The sequence below is a fragment of the Rhinoderma darwinii genome, chromosome 3 (assembly GCF_050947455.1).
Source record: "Rhinoderma darwinii isolate aRhiDar2 chromosome 3, aRhiDar2.hap1, whole genome shotgun sequence".
Lineage (NCBI taxonomy): Eukaryota > Metazoa > Chordata > Amphibia > Anura > Rhinodermatidae > Rhinoderma > Rhinoderma darwinii.
This window is the reverse complement of record NC_134689.1, coordinates 361,744,827-361,768,983: the sequence shown is the minus strand read 5'-3', so window position 1 is coordinate 361,768,983 and position 24,157 is coordinate 361,744,827. Positions and strand designations below refer to the sequence as shown.

Here is a 24,157-nt window from a genome sequence, read left to right as displayed (position 1 = left end):
AAAGATAATTTCTGTATGTCTTCTGTATTTTTGTATTGACTTTACAGGAAGTGTTGAGTGTTTATGGCCACTTCACGTGTGGTTGTAGCTGTCGCTGCGCTGAAATGATCTTCTGTTGTCAAGTAGGTGATTCCTTCCCAAGGCAATAGATTTTCCATTTTATGACTTTAAATTATTGACGAAGAAGGAGACGAAGATGTCACTGATGTCATGGAGTAAATTAGAAGTGGGTTCCATCGGAGTAGTAACTTATGTCCATTAACCCTTGCTATATCAGAAGTTATATATTTAAATGCCTTTATTATGGCATTTGATTCTATAGAAATCCTGTCTGGTGTCCCTAGAGTCACAGGTTGTACTGATAGCAACACTGAACCGCCAGGAAACCATATGAGATGTGCTGCTGTCATGGAGGTAATGGACACCTGGAACGTCAGGCAAACGCATACAAACAATGCCCCCTCCCCCCCTGGACTATATCATGTCTGCTGCTGGAGTGTTATCAGGATGAAGAAAGGACTACCAGGTGTCAGCCTGATGTTCTCAGGGGAACAGAGAAGTAGGGACCAAGTAGTCCCTGAAAATAAATTAGGAAGGAAAGTACAACAGAACAAACTAAAAAGATGACGTGACCCCATGTACTACCTCCATATTAGGGCTATAGGGGTCTTTACAGTGGCTAAACTATAGGGAGTGCAGATGACCTTGGAGCCCAAATGCCCTTTTACCATTTAAAGGGGCAGCTGTCTTATAAAATGTCAGTGCAGAGGTGTGTTGGCATATCATGAATATTTCACAGCTATCTACACCGATGAATACTTCACTTTACTATGACTCCCACATTTTAACCCTTCCGGCTTTCACAAAGTCCATATACGGTGACACTAAATAGCAGAAGCATTGGCGTACCCTACAGCCATACCAGTCATAAAAGCTGCTATATGGCCTGAATGCTGAAGGAGCAGACTCAGGTGTAGAATACAACCAGGGTGTGAAACGCTAAAATGATTTCTTCCCGCAGCTCCTCACATACAGATTATAAATCCATATGCAGTGAGCGCCCCCTAGTGGCAGCTGTAGTCAGACAGAATTTTATAATGTAACTTTGATTGCGTGAGGGGAAATGGAATTTGGAACTCTGTAACAAAAGAACAGAACTCCAATCTCTCTAAAGATATATTATGAAATAAATCACAACAGAATATTAGACCTATTTAGATCAATCCTCTGCCATCAAATACTCTGTATATGTACAGTGCAGGGATGGCATGGGCTCGGAGCTGAGCCTGCACCATTCGCAGAGGGTGTCAGCTGTATTTTACTGTTGACACTCTGCTTCCATGGCCGGCATCAGAGATAATGCCGATACTGGCCGTTAACTCCCTTAAATGCCATGGACAGCGCGATCGCAGAGTGCCAATTGGCTGTCATTGCCTAATGAAGGCCAGCGGCAGGGTCTAGAAGGATGCCTGGAAGTATTTATAACACAAGCAATCGCAGGGTCAAGTCCCCTATTGGGACTAAATAAAATGTTTAATATAGTATTTTAAAAAATCCTGATTAAAGTTCTGGCTCTCAGAATATACCAAAAACCAAAGACCACCTTCCGATTGTGCATCTCTAGTCACATGACAGTATGAATCACACAACTATTTTGTTCTTTTCATAGAAGTCAATGGAAATGTTACATGGTGGTCACACAATCTCTTCTAACTTCTACAGGACACATTACATGATAGGAGTTATCCTCCAGTTCTAGCCTACACTGACAAACTTGTTCCAGGATAAACCAGCCATAACACTGGTGACCTGCTCCTTGTATCTGCCCCCTCCTGTCACCCACTATGAATACACAGCGCATTATTGCAACATTTGGGCGGGAACCAGAATTCAGCGGGCGGCAGCTGTCACTTAGACAGGGCGTGTTTTGTCAAAAAGTAAGGGGAGTGTCAAAGCCCCCCAAGACATAGGACACGCCTGGGGGCGTGGCTACGTTAGAAAGTCCTACACAACAGTAGCGGTTAAGTATGTGGGTGTGCATAAAGATCAGGGGTGTGATATATACAAATAAGGGGCGTGTCTTATTGGCTACCAACGGGGCGGGGTGTGGTTTATACTAGCGCGGGGCGTGGTTACAACGTCGCACACCCGGCTGTGGTTCCCGGAGAGTCACACACGCTATGGCCGGGTTGGCTGTGTCTATAGCCGGCTTCTTGACGTTCCTGTTCCTGCCGGCGCTGTGTGCTTCTCAGAGCAACTCTTCCTCCCCTCAGGATTTGCCTCTTATCCTGGGCTTCCGGCTGGAGGGCAGCGACCGTGAGTCTGAGCTGTCAGCGGCCGGAGAACTGGAGGTGAGGGAAGGCAGTCGGCTTCAGCTCCGCTTCTACGGACTCTACCTGCGGACGGATAGCGACCATCTCATCGCGTTTACCGAGGCGTCCATAGGCCTGCAGGACAACCGCAGCTGCCTGGAGGACACCCGGGACCTGCTGAGGGACCCTGCTGGCTTGAATGTGACTGACGAGGCCGATGGCACGGCGGCCCTGCTGCGCCTGGAGGTTCTGCCGCTGCGGAAGAGTCAGAGCTCCCGGTTATACGTGCTATGTACCCGCCGGGGCCCCGGCTTACCGTGGACTATACACCCGGGACCGGACGGGCGGCTGCGGGTGCTGGAGGAGCACAAGCCGTTCTTGCCCGTGTGGCTGCAGGGCATCATCATTGCGGTGCTGCTCTCCCTGTCCGGTATCTTCAGCGGCCTGAACCTGGGGCTGATGGCTCTGGACCCCATGGAGCTGCGGGTGGTGCAGCGCTGCGGCGCCGAGCGGGAGAGGAGATACGCGGCCAAGATCGAGCCGGTGCGCCGCCAGGGTAACTACCTGCTGTGCTCCCTGCTGCTCGGTAACGTGCTGGTCAACACCACCCTCACCGCCCTGCTAGACGAGCTCATCGGGTCCGGCCTCTGGGCTGTGGCCGCCTCCACCATAGGCATCGTAGTGCTGGGGGAGATCGTGCCCCAGGCCCTGTGCTCCCGGCACGGCCTGGCTGTGGGGGCCAACACGCTGTGGCTGACCCGTATCTTCATGGTGCTCACCTTCCCGGTGGCCTATCCGGTGAGCCGCCTGCTGGACTGCGCCCTGGGCCAGGAGATCGGAACCGTGTACAACCGGGAGAAGCTGCTGGAGATGCTCAAGGTTGGTAAGAAGAGTGCGATGGGGCAGACCCATCTTCAGGGGGCATGACTGGTTGCTGCTTTAGATAACAGGACTATAACCCCCAGCAGTCTGTCTAATTGCTGGGCCTAATAGTTCTGCAGCTCTTAGGTCTCTTGTTCTTGCCCGGTTGCTAGCCATAGAGGTAAACATCCTCCCTCGATATGAGTCTTGCCCTCGTAGTGAAGAGACTGGATGTTTTGCAGTGAGTGATCACGTCTTGACAGATGGCGCCGTTATTTATTGGTCGGAATTAATCGGTTTTAGTAGCATAGCTGGAAATTATTAGCCTTAACCAATGTAAAATCGTTTAATCCATTAATAGTAATCGTCATGTCTATGGTTGGTCCCCGGAGCGATTCTCCTGTGCCGGTGATCAAAGTGTTCACCAGATGATTGATGGCGGTAATGTTTCTATAGAAATAACAATCTGGGTAGCAAAAAAACATAAACAAAGGGGTGTTAACCCCTTCCCGACATTTGCCGTACATGTACGTCATGGAAAGTACTGACTTCCCGCATCTTGCCGTACATGTACGTCAAACGTTTGGCACCGGCTCAGAAGCTGAGCCGGTCCCATCATCACCGGATCTCAGCTGTATCTTACAGCTGACATCCGACTGTAACGGCGGGGACCGAAATTAGCTTCGATCCCCGCCATTAACCCCTTAAGTGCAGCGCTCAAACGCGATCGCTGCACTTAAGGTGTTTGCAGCTCATCGGAACCCCAGTAATGAAATTGCCGGGGTTCCGGTGGCTGCAATGGCAACCGGAGGCCTAATACTGGCCTCCCGGTCTGCCTAGCACCGAAGCCGGTCAAGATCCGCCCGGCGGCGGAGCCTGATCGGCTTCCGTAGCTGCCGGCAAGATGGCGCCGGGTCAGGAGCTGATCCGGCGTCATCAGCGGTGGAAGTCAGCTGTACTGTACAGCTGACATCCACCTGTAACGGCAGGAACCGGAGCTAGCTCCGATCCCTGCCATTAACCCCTTCGATGCAGCAATCGAAAGCGATTGCTGCATCGTAGCGGTTACAAGCAGATCGCCAGCCCTGACAGGCAATCGGGACTGGCGACTGCTGTTATGGCAACAGGAGACACAATGGTCTCCTGCTCTGCCATTACGGAAGCCGATTTAGGCCCCGCCGGGAGGCGAAGCCTAAACGGCTTGCTGTCAGTGAATGACTGACAGATCTAATACATTGCACTACATAGGTAGTGCAATGTATTAGAAAAAAAAAAATCTGACCGTTGGACCTTCAAGTCCCCTAGTGGGACTTGAGAAAAAGTGTAAAAAAAGTATAAAAAAGTGTAAAAAAAAGTGCAAAAAATAAAAGTTTGAAAACAATAAAAGTTTCAAGTAATCAAATAACACACAATCCCCCTTTTACTCTTATCAAGTCCTTTATTATTGAAAAATAATAATAAACCATATGTATTTGGTATCGCCACGACCGTAACGACCGGACGTATCAAAATATTATATTATTTATTGCACGCGGTGAACAGCGTAAAAAAAACCCGTAAAAAAAGTTACCAGAGTTTCTGTTTTTTAGTCACTTTGCCCTACAAATATTACAATAAAAAGTGATCAAAAAGTCGCACGTATCCAAAATGGTACCTATAAAAACTATAGCTCGTCCCGCAAAAAACAAGCCCTCATACAACTCCGTCGACAAAAAAATTAAAACGTTATGGTTCTCACAACTTGGCGACAGAAAAAATACATTCTTTTTACAAAAGTAATTTTATTGTGCAAAAAGTTGTAAAACATAAAAAAGTTCTATAAATTAAGTATCGCCGGAATCGTACTGACCCGCAGAATAAAGGTAACATGTAGTTTATAATGCGTGGTGAACGCTGTATAAAAAAAACGAAAAAAGCTGTGCCAGAATTGCGTTTTTTGGTTTACCTGGCATCCCAAAAAATAGGATAAAAGGTGATCAAAAAGTCGCATGTACCCCAAAATGGTACCAATAATAACTACAGCTCGTCCCGCAACAAACCAGCCCTCATACCGCTACGTCTATGAAAAATAAAATTAGTTATGGCTCCAATAAGTCAGGAAATAAAAAAATATGCAGTTGTGCCCGAGGAGAACATTTCTTCTGTTTCAAGAGGCGATTTATCAAGGACCTAAAATTAGGGAACCAGGAAGGGAGGGCCCAATCATATCCGATGGAAGCGACGGTGCCCGTATTATACCAGGATAATACTTTCCCAGCAAAATTCCCCAAACTACAAAGGCGCGGAGTGTGGACCAAAAGGGGGATAAGAAATGACACCATTTATCAGTGCGACACCGGCCTGTGCAGAAAGGATTGCTTCACAGCGTAACACACATCTATGGATTATTTTTATTTTTTTATACCACCTGACTATGCCCCTTATATACTCCGCCCCGCTTACATGTACCCCCACATTATAAAACACCAGCAATACTCAAACAAATATAGTACCAAGCAAAATCCGCTCTCCAAAAGCCAAATGGTGCTCCCTCGGCCCTGAACCCTACAGCGTCCCCAAACAGCAGTTTCCTTCAACATATATGGCACCGTCATACCCGTGAGAACCCTTTTAACAATTTTTGTGGTGTGTGTCTCCAGCGTCATAAGCTGGGCATGACATATTTGCCACTGAATGGCATATCTAGGGAAAAATATAAATTTTTAATTTGCACCATCCGCAGCGCATTCATTTATGGAAAAGACCTGTGGGGTGAAAATGCTCACTACACCCCTTAATAAATGCCTTGAGGGGTGCAGTTCCATAATGGGGTCACTTATCAGGGGTTTCTTTTTATTATTTCACATCTGAGCCTCTGCAGTTGTGAACCAATACTTTGTAAATCGCCAAATTAGGCCTCCACTCCGCATGGTACTCTTCACTTCTGAGCCCTGTCATATGTCCAGACAAAAGATTAGGGCCACATGTAGGGTGTTTCTAAAACCGGGAAACACCGCATAATAATTAGAGAGCTGTCTTGTTATGGTGGCACAAGCCGGGCACCACATATTGGCATATCTATGGAAAAAAATCCCATTTTCACTCTGCAACATTGAGCGCACACTAATTTCTACAAAACACCTGCAGGGTTAAAATGCTTACTACACCCCTTGGTAAATGCATTGAGGGGTGTAGTTTACAAAATGGGGTCACTTCTGGGGGGTTTCCACTGTTTTGGGCCCACAGGTGCCCAGAAACCAATCCAGCAACATCTGCACTCCAAATGGCGGTCCTTCCCTTCTGAGCCCTGCCGTTTGCCCAAACAGCAGTTTATGACCACATATGGGGTATTGCCGTACTCGGGAGAAATAGCTTTACAAATGTTGGGTTCTTTTTTTCCTTTATTTGTTGAGAAAATGAAAAAATTTGCGCTAAAGCTACGTCTTATTGAAGAAAAAGGACTGTTTTTATTTTCACTGCCTAATTCTAATAAATTCTATGAAACATCTGTGGGGTCAAAATGCTCACTACACCCCTAGATGCATTCTTCAAGAGGTGTAGTTTCCTAAATGGAGTCCCTTTTTGGGCGTTTTCATTGTTTTGTCCCCTCAGGGGCTTTGCAAATGTGACCTGGCCTCCGCAAATCATTCCTGCTAAATGTGATCTCAAAAAGTCAAATAGTGCTCTTTCCCTTCTAAGCCCTGCCGTGTGTCCAAACAGCCGTTTATTACCACATGTGGGGTATTGTTTTACTCGGGAGAAATTGCTTTACAAATTTTGTGGTGCTTTTTCTCCTTTAGTCCTTCTGGAAATGAGAAAAAATTAGCTAAACCTACATTTTCTTTGAAAAAATGTAGATTATTATTTTCAGGGCCTACTTCCAATAATTTCTGCAAAAAAACTGTGGTGTCAAATCGCTCACTATACCCCTAGATAATTTCCTCAATGGGTGTTGTTTCCAAAATCGGGTCACTTGTGGGGGGTTTCCACTGTTTTGTCCCCTCAGGGGCTTTGTAAATGTAACATGGCCTCCGCAAACCATTCCTGCTAAATTTGAGTTCCAAAAGCCAAATGGCGCTCTTTCCCTTCTCAGCCTCGCCGTGTGTCCAAACAGCCGTTTATTACCACATGTGGGGTACTGTTTTACTCGGGAGAAATTTCTTTACAAATTTTATGGTGATTTTTCTCCTTTAGTCCTTGTGGAAATGAAAAAAAATTAGCTAAACCTACATTTTATTTGAAAAAATGTAGATTTTCATTTTCACAGCCTACTTGCAAAAATTTCTGCAAAAAACCTGTGGGGTCAAAATGCTCACTATACCCCTAGATAATTTCCTCAAGGGGTATAGTTTCCAAAATGGGGTCACTTGTTTGGGGTTTTCACTGTTTTGTCCCCTCAGGGGCTTTGTAAATGTGACATGGCCTCCGCAAACCATTCCTGCTAAATGTGAACTCTAAAAGCCAAATGGCGCTCTTTCCCTTCTCAGCCACGCCGTGTCTCCAAACAACCGTTTATTACCACATGTGAGGTATTGTTTTACTCGGGAGAAATTGCTTTACAAATTTTGCGGTGCTTTTTCTCCTTTAGTCCTTGTGGAAATGAGAAAAAAAATCGCTAAACCTACATTTTCTTTGAAGAAATGTTGATTTTAATTTTCACGGCCTACTTCCAATAATTTCTGTAAAAAACCTGTGCGGTGAAAATGCTCACTACACCCCTAGATAATTTCCTTGAGGTGTCTAGTTTCCCAGATGGGGTCACTTTTGGGGGATTTTGACTGTTTTGGCACCGCAAGAGCCCTTCAAACCTGACATGGTGCCTAAAATATATTCTAACAAAAATAAGGCCCCAAAATCCACTAGGTGCTCCTTTGCTTCTGAGGCCGGTGTTTCAGTCCAGTAGCACGCTACGGCCACATGTGGGATATTTCCTAAAACTGCAAAAACTGGGCAACAAATATTGAGTTGCATTTCTCTGGTAAAACCTTCTGTGTTATAAAAAAAATTGTATTAAAAATGTATTTCTGCAGAAAAATATGAAATTTGTAAATTTCACCTCTACTTTGCTTTAATTCCTGTGAAATGTTTAAAGGGTTAAGACATTTTCTAAATGCTGTTTTGAATACTTTGAGGGGTGAAGTTTTTAAAATGGGGTGACTTTTTTGGGGTTTCTAATATATAAGGCCCTCAAAACCACTTCACAACTGAACTGGCCCCTGTAAAAATAGCCTTTTGAAATTTTCTTGAAAATGTGAGAAATTGCTGCTAAAGTTCTAAGCCTTGTGAGGTCATAGAAAAATAAAAGGATGTTCAAAAAACGATGCCAATCTAAAGTAGACATATGGGGGATGTTAATTAGCAACAATTTTGTGTATTATAACTGCCTGTCTTACAAGCAGATACATTTAAATTGAGAAAAATGCTAATTTTTGCAATTTTTCGCTAAATTTTGGTGTTTTTCACAATTAAATACTGAACATATCGAGCAAATTTTGCCAGTAACATAAAGTCCAATGTGTCACGAGAAAACAATCTCAGAATCGCTTGGATAGGTGAAAGCATTCCGGAGTTATTACCACATAAAGTGACACATGTCAGATTTGAAAAATGAGGCTCTGTCAGGAAGGTCAAAAGTGGCTAAAGAGGGAAGGGGTTAAAATTGGTAATATAGTGCGTGTAATAATCTCGGGGACTACGCCAAGAACTAATGTAAATCGACTCTATATCATTCATTATACTTGTAGTATGTGACGTCATGAGGTTATTCAAGGATAGTGACCGCTGTCATATTGAACAACACATCACCATTGTTTATAAGTAGTTGTGGCAAACCGGCGCGGATTCCCTATACAGGATATTAAAATAGGAAATGCTATCAATGTTTTATCGGTCAGGATACGATCACCCCCCCCGGGACTCTGCAAATCATCAGAATGACCCTTACACGGGCACAGTGACTCATTCATATGAATGGACATGCCGATGTTCCTGTGTAAACAAAGGCTCCAGTGAGTCAGACCCCCTTCAATGCAAATCTGATTTGGTGTTTAAAAGCTATGGACACATTTGATATGGAAAAAATAATTGTGTTCGTGGTTACCTTGAGTTAAAAAAAATAAAGCAAAATAAAGTTTGAGGCTCAATGTTCATTACTTCAGTCATTTTCACACCCCCTGATATTCAGTTTACAACCTGCTCCCAGTTTCAGACTTTCACGTGGACGCCTCCCAGTAATACATGCTGGATGTAACGTCTGTGTCCAGGATGCTGCTGCCTTCTCTAGTTCTCACGTATCATCACATCTTCATCCTCTGTACTCCTTCCTTTTACACAGCCTATGAGGGATCGTCTCCCTTGTGCTGACAGACACTAATAGGTGGGTGTGACCCCCGACTCCCCATTATCTGTGAATTCTCTTCTTTCTCTCTACACTCATACACCGCCTGTGTGATATCCCCTCCCTTCTCCTGCAGACTTCCCTTTGTGCTTTCCTCCTTATCTGAATTCTGGTACTGATGACCTGTGTGATCTGCCCTCCCTGAACACTTGGATGCTCACTCCCCCTCCAAACTCTGCCGTGTACTCCCTCCTACCGCTCCCTTCTTCTGCTATGTCTATAGAAGTGAGATCAGAGACCGGAGCCGTGTGATGTCAGAATCCGCAGCAGAGCTAGCTATGTACAGGAGTTAGGCTACTTTTACACGGCCCGGCGTGGGTCGTGTATACAAGTGCCCATCAACAAGACAGCTGGTTGATCGGCGCTCGTTTGCTCCTTTCACAAGGAGCTAGTATGGGGACGAGCATTCGTTACTACGATCGCTCGTCCTTATACATTTTTATCATGTCGGCAGAGCATCTCCCTGTTTACACGGGAACATGTACTGCCGAAAACGATAATATTTAAGACATTTAGAACTATACAATCAGCCAATGAACAAGCGTTTGCTCGTTCATTGGCTGATCGGTTGCCCTGTTTACACCGGGCAATTATCAGGAACGAGCGTTCTGTGAACACTCGTTTGCCCGATAATTGGCCGGTGTAAAAGGTCGCTTGCAGACTCCACATTCGCAAAACGGTAGACTAATGAAGACTAGAAAGTTTCTTAACTTTGCGTTTATGAAGCAAATGAACAATAAAAATGTTTTCGTACCAAAGTATCCATAGCCGTTCAGTCCCAAGAAAACCCTTATTTAGGGCTTATTCACACGCACATTGAATACGCCCGTGTGATGGCCATTAAAACAACGGCTGTCACACGGACGCATGTATTTCAATGGGCCGTTACACAGCCGTTGTATCAACCGTGAAAACGGGTCCCACACGGGTGAAAAAATGTCCCCAAGTTGGTGTGAATAAGCTCTAAGGGTCATGACATCGTTAGTCTGCTCGCATCATCCCCGCCTGTACACTCACAGTTTTCTTATTTTTTCATATAAAATGTTTCACAAAAGTGATGATGAAAGTTGTCCCTGCAGCTCATGATGATGTCATCAGTTTACTTGAGGTGACAACAGTGACTAGCCTTTCACTTTCTAAATTGCACTTGGAGTGTGGTTGGTTGCTGTGGGTAACAATGGCGCTTACTCTCCAACCACTTTCATACGTGGGGCACATATATCAAACGTCTTATAAAAATTGCATCTTATGCTGTGTTCACATTGTAACTTATTTTGCATTTTTTTTGAAACCCTGCCTAAAAAAGCATCTTAAAACTGCATGCATCTTTTAATCGTTCGTTTTTACAAAGCGTTTAAGCTGTAAGCCTATGACCATTAAATTGAAAGCCAGTGAAACGCTTTGTAAAAATGTGTGGGTAACTACAAAAATAATAATTAAAAAAAAAGCTATTTTTTTTTTAAAGTAACATTGGAGTCTAGTTGTGGCATACGTCGCCCAAAGGCTCCCATATAAAAATTGTCAGACGTCCATTAAACGTATAAGTCACGAGCTGTTCAATAGCTTGTTATGATGTATACGTTAAGTGGGTTACAGCCTATGGGTGAAGGATGCTCAAAGGGGTTATGTGGGGACCAAAACGTATTAGCCGTGTAGTCCCTGCAGTATGAGTACACTCGCTAATATACATTCCGATCCCCCCGTCACGCTGATTGAGATTTTCTGTGTTGTTTTTTTATAGCGCTGCCGGTGCATCGGAAGTTTAGTTGCACAGCCTTCTTTAATGACGATGCGACCCTTCGTCATGTGACCGACCCCACTGTACTCGCTGTACTACTGCTTGTACATAGAGTACGGCGGGACTGGTCACATGACGAAGAGTCGCATCGTCATTAAAGAAGGCTGTGCAACGAAACTTCCGATGCACCGGCAGCGCTATAAAAAAACACTGAAAATCTCAATCAGCGCGACGGGGGATCAGAATGTATATTAGGGAGTGCTAATAATTTTTGGTTCCCACATAACCCCTTTAACAGTAGCATCAGTCACCCATAGGATATTATGGCATCTGTTTAATGTATACATCATAAAAGTCCATGGCATATAAGCTTAAAGTATCTTCTAACCGTTTGTGTGACGGATACCGCTGTTTGGAAATCCTCTCAACCTACTTTTAACGTATCTGATCTATTGGCGCTGTATACATTAAACATAGGCCGATAATGTTATGCGAGTCAATGCTAAGATGTGTTTTGGGTTTTTTTTTTCTGCAAAAACGCCAAAAAAATCGGTGTGAATTTAGCCTTACAGAGGAAAAGGCAATAGTTTAATTTGGTGCATTTCGCCACGTCATGGCTGTTGTACATACGTAACCGTACGTGATAGTCCATAATAAATCTGGTGAGACCATCCCAAGTTGTTTAGTCGTGGCATCTTTTCTTCCAGTGTCGCATGGCTTTTATAAATATGACACCTGTCACTCGCATGATTTTGGTATCGCGTCTCTCACCGCTGTTCTGGGGCATTTTGTTTGCTCTTGTGCTGTCTCACTTGTTATATTAGTAGTTAATATTCTGGATATTATTAGTTCTCTATGGGCCAGATATACTCTCCTCTGATATCTATCTGACCTTTTGTGTTGTGATGACTGATTGTTCTTATGTGATACAAGAAAAACTTTCAATAAAAAAATCTCTTTGATCAGCCCTGCGCGGTCTGGCGGGGCGTTATACTCGTGTCTGATCTGGACGTGACAGATGGTATTAGCAGAGGCTTTGTCATTGTCTCTGCTCTGTACATACCGTGCGCCATAACTGATGCACCTTGCGCAGTAGTTATGCCTTGTGTCCTCTATGAATGAATGGCTAATATGCTGGAATCTGCCCTTCCGGATACACGGTGGTGCTCTCCTGGTATTTGCGAAGAGCAGCATCATTAGACGTTCACGTCTGGGGGCATTTGGCAAAAGCAAAGCAGAAATCATCATTTATACCAATGTAAAGGGCTTCTGTGGCTGAAATAACCAATTCCATGTAACGCTGGAATAGATTCCACACAAGTTATGTCTGTATGTAGCAGATGCTGACGACCGTTACATAGTGGTTATCACCCAGCTTTCTAGACACCCAGAAAGGCATATAAATCAGCATTTTTATGCAATCTACTGTTCCCTCCCAATTGTTCCCTTTCTCCTGTTGATCTTCTTCTGTTAATGAACCAGCTGGCTCAGGATGAACATTGCAGAATGTAAAGGGGGTTATCCGGTTCTTTAAAATTGATGGCCCATACTTATGATAGGCCATCAATATTAGATCTGAGGCGGGGGGGGGGGGGGGTCAGACTATTGGCACCCTACTGATCCGCTATTTGAAGAGGCCGCAGCACTTGCTGGAGTCCCCCATTTTATGGTCCGGATTTATGGCTTAACAAATTAGAGACATCAATTTATTTATTTTTTTGATCCAGCGCTGATTCGTTAAAAGGAAGTAATATTCCAACTTTATTTCAGACAAAAGTAAAATCCACTAGGAGTAAGGGTGGTTGTCTCAGCAGTAAGCCTACGTGTTTCCGACAGATCACCTGTCCTTAGTCATGGCACAGTTTTTTTTTGGACAAACTAATCACAGCAGATCTGTGGTTTTGCGGTCCCCAAACCCCTACGGTCGTGTGCATTTGGACCATGTATTGGCTTTGCATGGTGAGCTGTAATACAAGGCACAGCTGCTAATAAAAGTACGCAGTGGTACCCGGTAAACAATAATGGGGACTACACTACATGTGATCAGCGGGGTCCTAAGGGTTGGAGCCCCACTGATCTAATAATGATGGCTTGTTCTAAGGATAGGCTGACCGTTTTACAGAACGGGATAACCTCTTTAAGTGCACAGAAACATAATTTCAATGGTAAGATGAATAGTTTAGAGAATAAAATGTGATTCTCATCAGTAAGTAAGGCTGCGTCCGTGGCCGCTCCTGGAATAGCTCTTTAAGCCTTATTAGTTTTACAACCCACTTTAATCTAAATGTGTTGACTCTGCAGGTTACAGAACCATATAGTGGTCTGGTCCGGGAAGAGATGAACATCATCCAAGGGGCTCTAGAACTGCGCACAAAGACGGTGGAGGATGTGATGACCAAGGTGGAGGACTGCTTTATGCTTCGCAATGATGCCATTTTAGACTTCAACACCATGTCCAGCATCATGGAGAGCGGCTACACCCGTATCCCTGTGTACGAGAACGAGCGCTCCAATATTGTGGACATCCTGTACGTCAAAGACTTGGCCTTTGTAGATCCGGATGACTGCACGCCTCTGGGCACCATTACCCGTTTCTACAGTCACCCAGTCCACTTTGTCTTCAGTGACACCAAGCTGGACGCTGTTCTGGAGGAGTTCAAGAAGGGTAGGAGTCTTCTCCGTGATATAGATGTATCTAGGGAGCGACCATTTGTGCTAAACCGGAATTTCTTTTTGTGGTTTGTGGAAAGACATAGCGATTTATTTATTTTTTTAATTTTTTCCGCTTTTATTAGACGTACATTGTCATAGTTTTCATCAGGTATAGAAAACTTCCAATATGTCAGATGTTTCAGAAGTTTTCATTGGCGGGGATTTGTCTCCGTGACCACCACTGTTCTCTAGGAAGCCTGGCAGTTTCTGCTCATGTCGGCTGCTGCGAAGAAAATCCCTAAAAGAAGATTTTGTTGTATACATTTTCTGCGACTAAAAATCAGTTTCGCTCATCTGAATGTAGATGTTTCTGCAGCCGGTGTATGGATTTCTGCATGTTCCAGTCAGATGAATAAAACCGATTTTCAGTTGCAGAAAATAACTCCAACAAAATCTGCCACAAGTAAGTGATGGATATCAGATTGGTAGCCCCCCATCCTTCTCATTAGCACGTTCATGGTGAGGAGGAATGTGTATGGCACGTTGGTTGGGCCTGCGCCCAGCATGACGGAAACAGCAGAGTGAGAGCGCTCATAGTGGTACTGCTGATCAGCGGAGCCCGGCGATCTAACGTTTATCAGTTGTCCTGGGATAGGTGATAAATTTAATTCACAAAGACAATTTTTGACAATTGTAAATTAATTTGCCCTAAATATGCCAATGCATGGCAAATCACAAACCAATTTGGGAACCTTCCTTTAAAACTGCAATTGGGCTGATCTCTATTAATAGCTTTCATAGCGGTCACATCTGCAGGCAGATTTACCAGTGATCCATTTTGCTCTGAAAAAAATAATAAAAAATATTTCTATACTCACACGCTCCTACTGTTTGTCAGGTATGAGATTCACTTGATCAGTTTGAGAAAATAATATGTGAACAAATTCACAAATTGTACTTTACAGACTGGCTAAATGTTTTCCTCTATATCGATCTAATCTATCCTGTTTTTGTGCCATTCCCAACTTTTTGTATTTTTGCATTTTTTTTTCCACACTTGGATTATCATTGCCGAATATTAAAAGTAGTTGAAACATTCAAGTAAACACAAAATGCTGTTTTTAAATGATTTTATTTATCGAAGAAAAAAATGCCAGACCTACCTGGCCCTATGTGAAAAATAAATTGCCCCCTTAGCTACTAAATCAACCAATAAACCAGATTCAATTGACAATTGGGTTAAATTTCACTAGCCACATCCAGGCGTGATTACTGCCAGACCTGTTGAATCTAAACGTACCTCGCAGGCAATATGAGGTGGACGAGATGGTCTCAAAAAGCAGCACATGATGCCATGTCCTAAAGATATTCATAAACCGATGCAAAACCATGTCATTAAAATCTACCAGTCTGGAAAGGGTTACTGGGCCGTTGCTAATACCGCTGTACCACAGTGAGAGCCGTTATCCACAAATCGAGAAAACGGAACTTTAATGAACCTTCCCAGGTGTAGCTGACCCACCAAAATATTACAAAGAGCGCATCGAAGAGTCATCCGGGAGGTCACAAAATAACTTTATGGAAGACATTGGTCTCGTTACATCTGGCGTATAACACCGCATTCCACTATAAGAACGTCCTACAACAGCCAATGGTGGCTTCAGTGTGATGGTCTGGGGCTTCTTTAATTCTGAATTGATGAACCATGAATTCTGCTCTCAGAAAATCCTGAAAGAGAGTTTCCGCCCACCAGTTTGTGACCCAACGCTCAAGCGCAGTTGGGTTATGAGCAGGACAATGATACGCAAGCAAGTCCACCTCTGAGTGGCTTGAAAGAAACAAAACTAAGGGTTTGGAGTTGCTAAATCAATGGAGAATATCAAAACTGGTGCAAAGGAAAAGTGGAGTAGTTGCTCATGGCAACCAATCAGATTCCACCTCTTATTTTTCAGAGGCTTTCTGTAAAATGAATACAGCAACCTAATTGGTTGCCATGGGCTACCACATCACTTCCCCCTTTGCACCAGTTTTCGTATATCTTTAACATTGTCGTGAATGGAATTCTATTGAGATACCGTGACAAGACCTTAAACGGACCGTTCATTCTCAAAAATCCTCCAATATGTCCAAATGAAGACCATTCTGTGGAGTGCACCAAAATTCCTCCACAATGATGTAAAAAACTCCTCACAGGTTATCACATATTTTTGATGGCAGTTCTTGCTGCCAAGTGTGGCACAACCAGTTGTAAGGTTTTGGGGGGCAGTTTTTCACATGGGTGATACAGGTTTGGAATAAATCTCTATCCTCAAATGGAGTGATCATTTAAAAGCTGCATTTTGTGTTTACTCGTCGTCATTTTATCTTGTTTTAAAACTAGTTGGATCATCTGAAACGTGACAAATTAACAAAAATAGAAAATTGGTCGAGGGGCAAATACTTTTTCACAGCACTGTGCTCTCTCATTTGCTCACGCTCTCGGGTACGCGCTCGCTCGCACGCACGCACGCACACGCTCTTATATAGACGTCTGGTGTCGCCTCTAGGCGGGTGCAGTAACCATAACTCTTGTTTGTGTTTTAGTCTGTTGCAAAAGATTGACCTTGGGTAAACAGATCTCCCCCCCCCCCCCCCGCCCTCTCCCTTTCTTGGACCAAAAGTCAAGTCTCCCTGAATCTTCTTAATGAAGCGTACTGTAGAGATCTCGAGGTCCTGTAATTACCCGTCATTGTGTCATTACCGACTTGGCACGCTGCATGCTTTATATCCCGCACACACTGCACCCATTGTATTCGCGGCGTAGCTGGGAATATTTCACAATTGTCATTGTAATCTGTGTGTTTCGTTTTCATAACTCGATATTGCAAGATGTTTACGGGAAATTTTTTACATACTTTGCATGTGGTGGTTTGTTCCATCCAAAAACATGTTATGAGCGAGTAGGTGGTGGTGTGGTCTATGGACAAATTTAAGGCTTGGGTGGTCCATGTTTATGTGGTGATTATGTGGAAACCAAGTATTTTAGGAGGTCACCATTACATCGGCGTGTTGCTTGTTTAACATGCTCATTTTGTTTCCTTCTGTTCATTCTCTGAAGGAAAGTCACACTTGGCCATTGTGCAGAAGGTGAACAGTGAAGGAGAAGGGGATCCATTCTATGAAGTGATGGGGCTGGTTACCCTTGAAGATGTCATAGAAGAAATTATAAAATCAGAGATTCTGGATGAATCGGATCTTTATAGTAAGTTGTTTCCTGTCCTCTATGAATGTTTTTTACTTTTACAAAGGGCCATTGTGAGTCTAAATCCTGTAATCACCGTAACGGCCCCTACATGTAGAGACTGACGCTTACAATCCTATGATGACTACCATCTCTCATATAGCTTTCCAATCTTCTAACGTGTCCTAAGATCTCATAGGTTGTGGGATAGGAGCTGGAATGGCCATTAAAACCCTGATTAAGGGGGTCCGGGCATTCAGTAAATATGCAGGCCTATTTGGCTCTGATACCAGATCTCCAAGTATGAAACACCATTCCTTTTAGTGCAGAGATTCTGAATTCTAAAAATTGGAGTCAAGGGGGTCTACCAGTTTGAGTACTGGGACTGCTTCAGTCAACACATGGTCTAAAGCTGGCCATACGTGTAAGGATTTTCTGCAGACACCTTTGGCAGGTGCTGATCTCCCGTGGTAAGAAAGAATCGGGCATGTTGAAGTCCAACCTGCCTGAACGATCTTTTCCTCAACATCTGCTGTCGACAGGCCCCATACACATTAGATCATTGACCGATCCCGCTTAAATAGATGTTTGGACAAGTTTAGTCCAATGTGTATTTACTTTTAAGGGATAAGCCATCAATGTGTGATCGATTGGGTGGGGGGGGGGGTCAACCTCAAACACCCGCCAACTATCGCTGCAGCCCCTTCAATATCTATCCACATACAGCGGGTCATTGTACGTGTGGCAGTGCAACTCAGCCCCATCCTGCAAGAAGTTAAAAATGCTATTCTTCTGTTCATTGTATATCCATTTCTAAGGAAGCTGGATGACAACTATTATGGCTGCCATTGCTTTTCTAGAGTCTTGAACAGCAAATTTGTCCAGTTATTTAGTAATTCTAACCCAACCACTCCTGTAAGATAGTTGGGTGACAACCCTGGTGTGCACTGTGGTGGTGATCCATGTAGGTTGTCAGAAACGGATAGAACTCCTAGATGAATAAATTTTTGTACAACTTGACTATGAAGTGGAAATAAGGGCTCCTAGATCCTCAAAGGTTTTTATTCTATCTTTTTAAGGATGAAATGGCTATTTAATGTTGGATTCATAGGGAGTATTTTACAAAGACAATAATGACTAAACTATAATGGAATTTGTAGCTTATGAGTCGGATGTAATGGGAGGAAATAATTAGTAGTAGAACAGACTCTTAATGTTAACGTGATCCTGCTTTTGTCAAGATTTACCATGAGCGCAAATTTGTAAGACTGGCTAGCCTCGTATGTTTCCTGTAATACACACGATATATGTAATAACTCTACCGGCGAGCTCTGAGAGGCCGGAGGCTGCGGTAATGATGGCCATACACACAAGGTGGCTGTCCTGACTCCCCATAGACATACTGTTGGATCAGCTGAGCGTGTCCATGAGGGGCAATAAGCTCTATGGCAGTGATCCTGGGGAAACAAAGGGTCGGCTGTGACACATACTCAATCCTTCTTTGCTGCAACGTCTCCCCTCCGTATACATTAGATTTTCGACCATTTAATTTTATGGCCCGTCGGGTAGACCGAAATTCTCCACAACTCTTCAGGCGACTTTGAGATTGTACCAGCAGGTAAAGAGAGAAGTTCAGGTAAGGCTTCGTTCACATCTGCGTTTGAGGCTTTGTTTAGGGGTCTCCGTTGCAGATCCGGCAGGGATTACCGGAGACAGTAGCGCAGCATCCTGTGCTATTGTGCCTGGTAAAATCATAGACACGCCGACGGAACCTATTTAAGTCCATGGGTTCTGTCGGCCGCCGAACCGTTGGTTCCGTTCCCTTCTGACGGAGCAGAACAATGGAATGTCACAACGCAGATGTGAACGAAGCCAAATACATGTAATAGGAGGATTGATGTTTGCATTTCCCGAATAGTCTTGAAGGTGCCTCCAAGCTGGAGAGGCAATTTTAAAAACAAGGGGTAAGGACTTGTTTTTCGAGTTGGCGCTCCAGCTTAGGTTTAGTCCCTTGGTTATCTCTCGGCTTTTATATTCTATCTGATGATCACATGTAGGAGCCTGCGATTTTATTGGCTGCAAATTTTTTTGCTATCCGTTTGTGTATTTTATTTGCTCAGCCTTTCCGAAGCCAAAACAAGCAATTGCACAAGATGAGGAGTATGGCATAGTATCTATGTAAATCTCCAGTTAGATTGCCTGCAAGGACTACTCCACAGTAATCTCCTGTAACAAGCAGACTATTCAGCCAGGCATTAGATGATATTACCGAGCCCTGCATACTTGTCAGTTTTCATTCATCGCACCTGTCAGCATACTGGAGTCGGATAACATGATATGCACTGGTGCACGACCGTGTCAGGGGAACACTAACATTATAAGAATGGGATATTTACACCTCTGGAGCCGCTTCAGCAATATGTTAGGGAAATGCATTGTGCGAATCTCCTTAATATACATCTGTTCTATAGAAAGCGGACGCTGGCAATCGTCAGGAAGAAGCTAAGCGGTTATTGGCACTCAAGTCCGCTCCTCCATTCAGAGAATTGCAGCTGTTCTGCTGGTGGCGTTGGGAGAGCAGCTACGGGGAATTACAACTGCCTGCTATATAGGTCTGCTCTATTACCCAGTTTGGTCCTGCTTAAAAAAGGAGCGATCAATCGACATCCATTAGGGGATTGCTTAGAATGGACTTATCTAATGGTTGGTTAATTAACATGGACCCTAAAGATAGAATAATACCCTAAAAAGTAAACAGAAGTGTATGTTCACACAAGGTCATTACGTCCTTAATTGACGGACGTATTTCGGCCGCAAGTACCGGACCGAACACACTGCAGGGAGCCGGGCTCCTAGCATCATAGTTATGTACGACGCTAGGAGTCCCTGCCTCGCTGCCGGACAACTGTCCCGTACTGTAATCATGTTTTCAGTATGAGACCGTAGTTCCACGGAGAGGCAGGGACTCCTAGCGTCGTACATAACTATGATGCTAGGAGCCCGGCTCCCTGCACTGTGTTTGGTCCGGGACTTGCGGCCGAAATACGTCCGTCCATTACGGACGTAATGACCTTGTGTGAACATACCCTTAAGGTGGCTATACACAATATATTATGGTCGGCAGATTCGGACGACCATCTAATGTGCATGGGGGTTTCCCGACTCCAGATGTCGGGGGAGGGACGGATCAGCAGTTGGGTTCCAACATGACCAATCCTTTTGTTCTCGGGGAAGAAAAGCTGCTGCCCAGAAGTGCTCGGCCGAAACGAAACCCCCTAAACCCGACTTCTGTTTAGTAGACCATATTCCAGGCAGTGTCGCATGAAATATAATATTGTCATTACATATTACAGCTGACCAAAAATATTCTCCACAATTCAATATATAGGTGATCAAAAAATATAAAACTACTAAATGGTGTAACGTTCCATCATGCTCAGCATTGTGTCTATTGGTCGTCCACCTTTATATCTTGATATATCCCTCAGAATCTTTTAGTTTTTGTGTTTTTCCTTGTAAATATTTTTTTCTGTATAATTATTTTTCCTTTTATTAATTATTTAACTTCTCCACCAGCGGACAATCGCAGTAAGAAACGCGTTGGTCGTCGTCAGGACAAGAAGGATTTTTCAGTCTTCAAAGATTCAGATAATGATCTGAGAGTTAAAATCTCCCCTCAACTGCTCCTTGCTGCCCACCGCTTCTTGTCAACCGGTAAATTAACATACATGCATAATTATAGGGCTGTGATAATGTATTTGCCCCTCGCCTGGTTTCTTCTATTTTTGACGGCTTGTCACATTTAAATGTTTCAGATCATTCTACTAGTTTTAATACAAGATAAAGACAACACGAGTAATCACAAAATGCAGCTATTAAATGATCATTCCATTTATTGAGGACAAAGATTTATTCCAAGTCTATATCACCGATGAGAAAAAGTAATCGTCCCCTAAACCTAACAACTAGTAGTGCCACCCTTGGCAGTATCGATGTGGAGGAATTGGGCGCATTCTTCCTTGCAGAATTGTTTTAATTCGGTTACATTGGAAGGTTTTTCGAGCATGAACTGCCCGTTTCAGGTCTTGCCAAAACATCTAAATGGGATTCAAGTCAGGACTCTGACTCGGCCATTCTAAAACCTTAATTTTGTTTCTGTTGAGCCATTCGCAGGTGGACTTGCTTGCGCGCTTCGGATCATTGTCCTACTGCAAAACCCAACTGTGCTTGAGCTTTAGATCACAAACTGATGTGCGGACATTATCCTTCAGGGTTTTTTGGTGGCCAGTATAAGTCATGGTTTCTTCAGTGAAGACCAGTCGTCCGGGTCCTGCAGAAGCAAAGAGGCCGCAGACCATCACACTGCAGCCACCATGTGTGACTGTTGTATGATGTTCTTATGGTGGAATGCAGTGTTATACGCCAGATGTAAGGAGACCAATGTCTTCAAACCTATGACTCATCTGTCCAGAGAATATTATTCCAAAAGTCTTGGGGGTCATCTAGATAGTTTTTTTTGGCAAATGCGAGACATTCTTTTTGGTCATCAGTGGTTTGCGCCTTGCAACTCTCCCATGGATGACATTTTCGCCCCAATGTTTTCCTTATTGTGGAATCGTGTTCATAGACATTAACTGAGGACTGAGACGTCTGTAGTTCTTTAGATGTTTGTCCGGCTTCTTTTGTGACCTGGATGAATTGTTGATGTGTTCTTGGTGAAATTTTGGTAGACTGGCCACTCTTGGGAAGGTTCACCACTGTTCCAAGTTTTATTTGAGGATAATGGCACTCACTGTGGTGGAGTAGCGCAGACTGTAACCCATTCCATACTGGTAGATTTTAATGACTCTGCTTAGTATCTGTATCTGAATCTCGGTACTTAAGGGGTTAAAAACAGTTTAATGTAAAACATTTGTGTGATAAATATGCAAAATGACTGTACATTAAGATTTTATATACAATTCGATCAACGGCCAATAATCCAGGATGTCTGATGATCTGGCACCTATGGAAAAAAATAGACATTATTTTATAGCCATGTCCACACCAAAGTTAATGGGATTTGTTATGTTTCGATCCGCTACAAATAGATCTGTTATGAAACTGTATTGACGCCAGTGTGAACAGGGCCTCATATCTCATTCCGAAGACCCTTTTGTTCTTTCAGAGGTGCCCCTGTTTGCACCCTCCTTGGTTTCAGAGAAAACGCTTCTGCGGCTCCTGAAGTACCCAGATGTGGTGCAAGAGTTACACTTCAATGACGATGACAAGAAGACGTCTGAGCATTACCTGTATCAGCGCAACAGGATTGCAGACTACTTCATCCTGATCTTACAGGTATTGTTGGTATTGAGTGACACTCCAAATTTGGGTTCTGCATGTTTAAAGGCAAACACCTGGTGCACAAACGTTCCATTGTAAAACTTTGTCCACACGTGCTGATTGAGGGGAGTGAGGGCACACTGATTTTGTGTGTGTTGGGTGTTTTTTTTTCGTTTTTGTTTTTTTAATTGGTTGATGACTCTTAACGTCTTTGCTGGTCATGAGCGGCTGGAGGTTGCCGCATCATGACTAGCATACACGTCATGCTGATCACGTGTGCACAACAAGTTTGCCGTGCGATCAGGAGCTGGGCAAGGGCTACAAAACACAGCCCTGCTCTGACAGTGGCGATTAGAGAAACCCGATCTCCACCGATAACCCCTTGAATGGCGCGAAAATTAGATGGGGACCTACATTGATTACGTCACAGGAAATCCCTATGATGCGATGGATGGACATACCTTATATGGACAGACAGCCCAGGGTCCATTGAAGGATCCCAGGGCTGTCTAACCATATTTCCTGTTATTAGGGCATACTCGGGGGTATTCCCCATCAGTACACAGGCTAATGTACGGACATATAGATATATGCCAGTACATTAAAGTAACAAAAAAAAATAAAAAATCTTAATTAAAATCCCCTTTTCGGGAAAAAAAGTGAAATGAATAAAAAATCTGTTAAATTAAGAAATTCAAATATTTTAAGTCCCAAAACATAAAATAATATATACATATTTGGTATCATCCCGACCATAACAACCGGCACAACAAGTTTATACCATCATTTATGATGATTGGTGTATTTTTTGCCAAAATAAAAATGTATATAAATTAAACCATGTAAATGTTTTTTTAAAAAATGTCGCCTACATCTTGTCTCGCAAAAAACAGTGTGTCACAGCTACGGCGAACAAAAAATTAACGTTATGGGTGCTAGGATGCAGAGAGGAAGAAATAAAAAATAGTGTAATGGCTGCGTTTAATGTTTCCACTTCTACATCAAACGGAATTTGTAAGAAGTTAAAAAAAACATTTAGCGGAAACACCTTTTCATCGCTGCAACCCTCCCCCTGATTGTCTATCAAACTCTGGCCTTTTATGTATATTGCTCTCTTTCCTATAGTCCAGCCTCCTGTCCGCTTTAGGTCAGACACCATCTCGAATGTTAGATTTCACCCCGCTACCTCATCTTATGTGCTATGCTATCATTCCCATGATGCCTCAGTATAGATATACATGAGCAGATCAAGCCAATGCCTGCTGGAGGACTGTCAGAATCTCCTGGTGTATTTAGGAGGATATTAGAGGAAAGGATACTAAGTATAGGAGGCTCAACACAAGTCTTCATTATAACTGTGTTAAAGGAATCTGACTAATCATCAGAAATTGTGATCGACGTTTGTGTGCGACCACCCCCCCCCCCCCTGTGGAGAGCCTGTGTGGTACAGTCCTTGTAATCCCATCACACAGGAAGTTCTGGTGCCCGTACGAGTGACACAGGTTTACCCCATTGACTAGAAAGCGTGTCACTGAAGCCGGATTACTAATCAACCGTGTTTGGATCTGATATCTTGTGATAGAAGCAGCAAGAAAAAGAACAGGAATGAAATTGACACATGGAATTTCTTAGCTTTTTTTGCTGCTGGGACAATTTTCACACTTTTGACATAAACA

At 43.6% G+C, this 24,157-nt stretch overlaps 1 protein-coding gene across 1 annotated transcript in view; it reads left to right on the top strand.

Moving 5' to 3' along the window:
- Positions 1-2,112: 2,112 nt before the first annotated feature.
- Positions 2,113-24,157, top strand: part of CNNM4 (cyclin and CBS domain divalent metal cation transport mediator 4) — a 37,993-nt gene continuing 15,948 nt past the window's right edge. The window contains exons 1-5 of the mRNA XM_075858589.1: positions 2,113-3,191; positions 13,589-13,952; positions 17,037-17,180; positions 20,736-20,873; positions 22,327-22,496. Of these exons, the coding sequence (XP_075714704.1) occupies positions 2,181-3,191; positions 13,589-13,952; positions 17,037-17,180; positions 20,736-20,873; positions 22,327-22,496 (1,827 nt within the window). The 5' untranslated portion in view covers positions 2,113-2,180. The remainder of the gene's footprint in view (positions 3,192-13,588; positions 13,953-17,036; positions 17,181-20,735; positions 20,874-22,326; positions 22,497-24,157) is intronic.